Source organism: Branchiostoma floridae, chromosome 17 (assembly GCF_000003815.2).
Source record: "Branchiostoma floridae strain S238N-H82 chromosome 17, Bfl_VNyyK, whole genome shotgun sequence".
Lineage (NCBI taxonomy): Eukaryota > Metazoa > Chordata > Leptocardii > Amphioxiformes > Branchiostomatidae > Branchiostoma > Branchiostoma floridae.
The window spans coordinates 3,762,638-3,768,494 of NC_049995.1; the positions used below are offsets into that span (position 1 = coordinate 3,762,638).

A 5,857-nucleotide genomic window follows, 5' to 3' on the forward strand; every position below is an offset into this window, starting at 1 on the left:
ATTGTATATGTGAGAGCTCTCTCCGTTGGCGGAACTCCATGGTTATATTTCACCATAAATCATGTGAATGCTTTACACATTTTCACTCATAGCGATGTACACCATTGACTACACTTGTGTATTTAACACACATATAACGTATGAAATTTCCACCATTTTTAATACCACTTCGGAATTATTACACTTTCATATGCAAATTAAGATGGAGATGCGGGATTCCCCTTCGTATAATGTGGCTCAGATTGTCTTTAAAAAATTATAATTTCCACAGACATTTGACGCCAAACGAAGTCACCATGCCCGTACAGTCCAGGGAAACGAACGGCACCCTTCCCCACGTGACCCAGAACGGCTGTCCCTTTACGGGGTCTACCAGCACAGCTCCGCGGAGAGCACAACGTCTGACCTACCACCTGAAGGATACTCACCTGACCGATACCTTACACCTAAAGGCGACCAATGTAAGTAAACTCATTCAACTGAACTGTTCTTTCTACGTGCTAAAAGTGTACAACTTTGACGCTGTATAACTGCTGAGCGAAGTGTGCCAGTACTACCAAACTTGATGACTTTTCCAAAAATTATGTTGACAACAATTTTACAATAGACCTGTAAGTTTGTGATTTTTCGTGTTGCCATGGCAACGAGTTTCTGACAGGCACATTATGTCCACAGGTCAGTCCGTGCAGTTCAGGAAAGTGCATGGGCTCAGTCGTCCGCCAGAGGGAGCCCTTTCCACCGGATTACAAGAGGCCGAAGGAAGAGGTGCTGGAACAGGCGAAGGAATTCATCGACGACTATTATGCTTCGATGAAAAAGTAAGTTTTTATGTGTCTGTATTGGAGTACGAATAAGAACAGAGGACAAATTTACAAACATACACATACATCACATGCACACATGCATATCTCAACTACACTCATGGCTTCCATATTGGTGTCACTTTTACAACTATCCAATTAGTTTCACTTCTATAACTACAGTCATGGCTACAACACTACTATCACATCTACAAGTACAATCATTAGCCTACAACACAACATATTTGCCCATTTTGGCACTTTCTCGTCATGTTGACCATCTCCGAAGAAGCAAAAAAAATCTTGTTTTTTTTTCTTGGATCGGGTGAAATTTAATGAGCCCCCTGATACATAAAATCTACTTGCCTAAAGCAGTCCCTATCCATATTATATACAGTAAAATGTTCGTTTGTTTGTTTCTTTGTTTCCACAGGGAGAACAGTGAGGACCATGAGAGACGATGGCGTGACATTCAGACCCAGGTGGCAGAGACAGGTCTGTACGACCTGGAGTACGACGAGCTGCTGTACGGCGCCAAGATGGCGTGGAGAAACGCGCCCAGGTGTATCGGACGGTACCAGTGGAACAACTTACAGGTGAGTGACGGGGGTGGGGTTATTTGCATATCTAAACGTAAAATCAGGTACAGAATACAACACGGTGTATTCCGTATCACGACACCCGAGGTACCAGCCCGACCGCGGGTCGGATCGCCTGAACGCCGGAGGGTGATCCGACCCGCGGGAGGGCTGGGACCGAGGGTGATGCGGAATACACCGTGTTGTATTTTATTTACATCATATCCACCCGAGAAAACCACTGTTTTGATGCGAAATGCGCTAGAAGTTGAACAAATTTGGTGCCCTCGAACCAAAAGTGTTGCAACAGCAATGTTCCAACGTCCGAATCAGGTATTCGAATTGCCAACCGAGCCGTATTCGGCCCGCTCGAAATGGTTCGATTTACTCGAAGAAAGCCTGTGTGATACGCCTTTCGAACCTGTGCGATACGGAAGCGTACGGCCCGGTCCGGAACACCCGTATCAAACGTTTTCGCGTCACAGGTATGACATAAAGATGTTTACAAACCTGTACCTGAAGGATTTGACAACTTAAAATCAACCCGTGCGTGGTTTTCAATGATAACCAAAACATGAATAAACAGTTAACACAATTAGACTTCATGTACCTTATGCAGAAAATTTATGCTTTCTTGAGGATCTCAAATCACAAATGGTTATTTCAACGACCATACAATATTTTTCCTCCTTTTCAATGCTACAGTAATCTTTATGGTGGGAATAGCACATTTTAAGTAACAAAGAAAGTCAAAAAGGTATAAGCTTAAATGTGTGAGTCTATTCGGATATGATACTGGTACAGCGATGTATATATATATATATACCTCCGTTATGACCTCTTATCAGGTAATCGACCATCGCAATGTCAAGACGGCAAAAGAGATGTTCGATGCCGTCTGTGATCACGTGAGGTACGCAACCAAGGACGGACAGATGAAGTAAGTACTGTATCATTGGATAAAAGTCGAGGCTCCTTTTTGATAGAATTGAACTAAGTAACTCTAAGAACTTACGTTACATAGTAAAGTATGATAAATAGGCATGTAAACTGTACTTTCAGTTCTATTGTAGTGCATGTTTTCTCTTTTATATTCTAGTTATCTAAAGTAAGATATGAAGACAACAAAACGCAAGAAACTTAAAGAAAGAAATAGTCATTAGCATAATTTCTATACTTCTAGTATATAGCGCCGGAAATGTGACCGTAGCAATAGATAAAGATATTCGTCGCCCCTTAAACACCTTGAGACTTACGTCATAGAAACGCTTGACTTCGTTGACATATTGAGCTATAATGATCTTAACTTATCCATCTTATCACGCCTTTAACCTAGGACCGCCATCAGTATTTTCCCCATGCGCACCGATGGAAAGCACGACTACAAGTTCTGGAACAAGTACCTGTTTCAGTACGCTGCGTACCAACAGCCGGACGGGTCAGTCATAGGAGATCCCGCCAACTTGGAACTTACCGAGGTATGTCCACAGGAAATGACGGAATGGATTTTTTGTGTGCGTCATATCCGGTTTTGATTGATTTATTCGCCATTTTGACATACAAATGGTTAAATAGATATGGAAAATATTGGGCTTTAATGAAATAACAGCCTAATACAACCTACTTTTTATTCATAGCAAGAATATATGAAGTATTAGTAAGTAATTCCAGCACTGCTAGTTTAGATTCCAAAAATTTTATTCAATTTGTTTAAACAAAGGCATTAGATAGAAAATTCGTATATTCCAAGGCTCGTTTGTGTAAGCTTCCGATTTGTATATGAACTTCATCATATAATTTTTTCAGTAGTTTCTTTCATTTAGTTGATAACTTGATTTTTGTTTGCTTATGTATATATACATCATCAACAACAACAATATTGTTCAGTTTTGTTTTGGGAGGGGGGGGCACGAAAGAATCTATTAGGTTTCTGGCCTGCCAAGATTAAGAAGTTGGACTATTTTTTTTACTACAATTACCATGCAATTTAATTCTTTATGTGTCAATAGACCATAAAGAAAAAATAACACAGATCACACGAGAAGGACAAAACAACCCATGTCAACAATGTACAAATTCTGTAACGACTTACTCTGTCCCAAAAAGGTGTGCCAAAGCCTAGGGTGGAAGGGAAAAGGAACTCCATACGATTTCCTACCTGCCATTGTCTCTGCAAATGGAGAGGATCCGGTGATCTTTGACTGGCCAGAAGACGTACCGCTGGAGGTGGAACTGCGACATCCAAAGTAAGGAACTACATCTTGTAATAAGCCTTCTCACATTAGTTAGGATGCATGTGCGGCGACAGGAATTCTAGGTAATATGTCAAAGGGTAAGGCACACAAAAAGAAAACAAAACCCATCTGGACATTGTTATGCAAATCAAAACAATGGTGAAGAAAAGGTCTGTTTTCTTTTTGTGTGCCTTGCCCTTTGACATATTACCTAGAATTCCTGTCGCCGCACATGCGCCCTAACTAATGTGAGAAGGCTTATTCCCCCGGTTGCCAATCACTATAGAACCGGTGGAGGGCGTTTTCACGTGACGTCATTGATATGCCTGCAGCCACGTTACCCGTATCCCTATTTGCATATCAGTGAATCATAGGTTCAGATGTTTCCTTGATCTAGTTGATCTTCTGACCATCTTAATAAACAGCTATTTTGAAATGTCTACATCTCAAAGAAAATAATGAATCGTACTCACCTGACAACTTGCTGATGAAAAATAGAAATGTTGTGCGAAATCGAGCTGAGATCCGTTGAAATACAGAAAGTTAATATAACGTTACATTAAATACTTTCTTTTCTATTTCACGATGTCTTTTTCCTCACCTCCCGTTGTCCTCCCTTCCTTCTTTTCTGCCTTCTTTCCTTCCTTGAAGTTCCGTCCATCCGTTAAATTTAGTACATGAATTTCAACTTTAGTACATGTACCAACTTTATTTTATTTTTCACTTTTCCCCACCTAGGTACGACTGGTTCGAAGAGCTGGCTATCAAGGCTAACTGCATCCCGATGCAAGGAGACATGCTATTCGACGTTGGCGGGATGCAGTTCCCGGCTTGTCCAATCACAGGCTGGTTTCAAAGTACGGAACCTGTGCGCGATCTGTTGGACGAAAACAGATACAACATGACAGAGGTAATTTAAATAATTTGAAGAAAGTTAATTATAAATCGATAACTCTAGAATAACGATTAGGCCACGTTGATTTGATTATATGGATGACATCCGCGCTCGCACCAATTTTCGGCCATTTCCAAAAAAAAAAGTTTTCGACCACACAACAAATTGTGCAAAGCAGCTGTAAAATGAGCACAAATATTCCGTAGATTGAAAAAAAGTATCAGAAAACAAATAACTAATGCCATAGGATGCCAAAATGAATCTAAAGTCAAAGAATAAGATGTGAAAGGACAGAAAGAAAAAAAAATCTATTGTTGGTTGGGGGAGGTACCAGTACAGAAAAGTCCAGAGGATCATTTCCAGGTCCGGACATGAACCTGGACCTGATTGCCTGTGGAACTGGCAATACTCAAAACAATGGTAATTGGTCAGTTTTGCTACAAAGGAATCTGTTTGGTGGATTATTGGACTCCCACTACATTTTAAAATCCCATCTCCATGTAATAAAGGCTAACTGTCTCTGTACCTTTGACTGTAGAAACTTGGTGCAATTGACTATAATCTCTACTTGACTTCGCTCTTGTTGTCTTCTTGGCCCCCCGGTTAGACCCCAAATGGCTGCCGACATAGTGTGTCCATTTTGTAATTGGCGAAACCTGTTCCTCTGTTGTTTTTTTAGGTCTTTTTTTTTCGGATTGGTCCAAGAAGAAAAAAAATGTTTTGCACCCGTATGATGTACTGGTCCCTACACCTAACTGTTGGTATACCATACTATGTGTGTTTAGTCCTATGTTCAACCTTCCTGGCCACTTTGATTTCATACCGAAGGAAACTTTTTTTTTTTTGCCAAACTTTTTTTTTATTCGCTCGCTCGCATCAGTTTTGGAGTTCCCGGAGGATGTCATCCATATAATCAAATCAACATGGCCTTAGTCATGTAAATAAAACTTCGAGGAGTGCTAGCGCTGTAAATGCATACTTTCAGTGCTACATGTAAACGGTGAACAGTTAACTAGTTTTAATCGTTGTAATAGTTTATTCAGCTAAAAGTTAGAAATCTACATGGGGTGCCTAATTGAAATGGGCACGTGCTACATCTCCATGCTGTCCAAATCCTTAACGGTAACTTTGCTTTTCCCAGGTTATCGCTAAGAAGCTGGGGTATGACACCTCCCGGTACAACTCGTTGTGGAAAGACGCTGCCTTCCTGGAATGTCATATCGCCGTTCTACACTCTTTCCAGGTGAGACCACAAAATAGTCAGACTATAACCTTATCATTGATACAGTAATGTTTAAGACGTTTGCATACATGATCTTGCTTGACGAAAACTCCTGAAATCTGTACTTT

The 5,857-nt window shown here is 40.7% G+C and overlaps 1 protein-coding gene across 1 annotated transcript in view; it reads left to right on the top strand.

Annotated features, from left to right (window-relative positions):
* Positions 1-5,857, top strand: part of LOC118404760 (nitric oxide synthase, brain-like) — a 20,855-nt gene that overhangs the window by 2,784 nt on the left and 12,214 nt on the right. The window contains 8 exon segments of the mRNA XM_035804087.1: positions 272-461; positions 676-818; positions 1,234-1,396; positions 2,227-2,318; positions 2,715-2,856; positions 3,485-3,624; positions 4,351-4,522; positions 5,649-5,750. Coding sequence (XP_035659980.1) covers positions 297-461; positions 676-818; positions 1,234-1,396; positions 2,227-2,318; positions 2,715-2,856; positions 3,485-3,624; positions 4,351-4,522; positions 5,649-5,750 — 1,119 coding nt within the window. The 5' untranslated portion in view covers positions 272-296.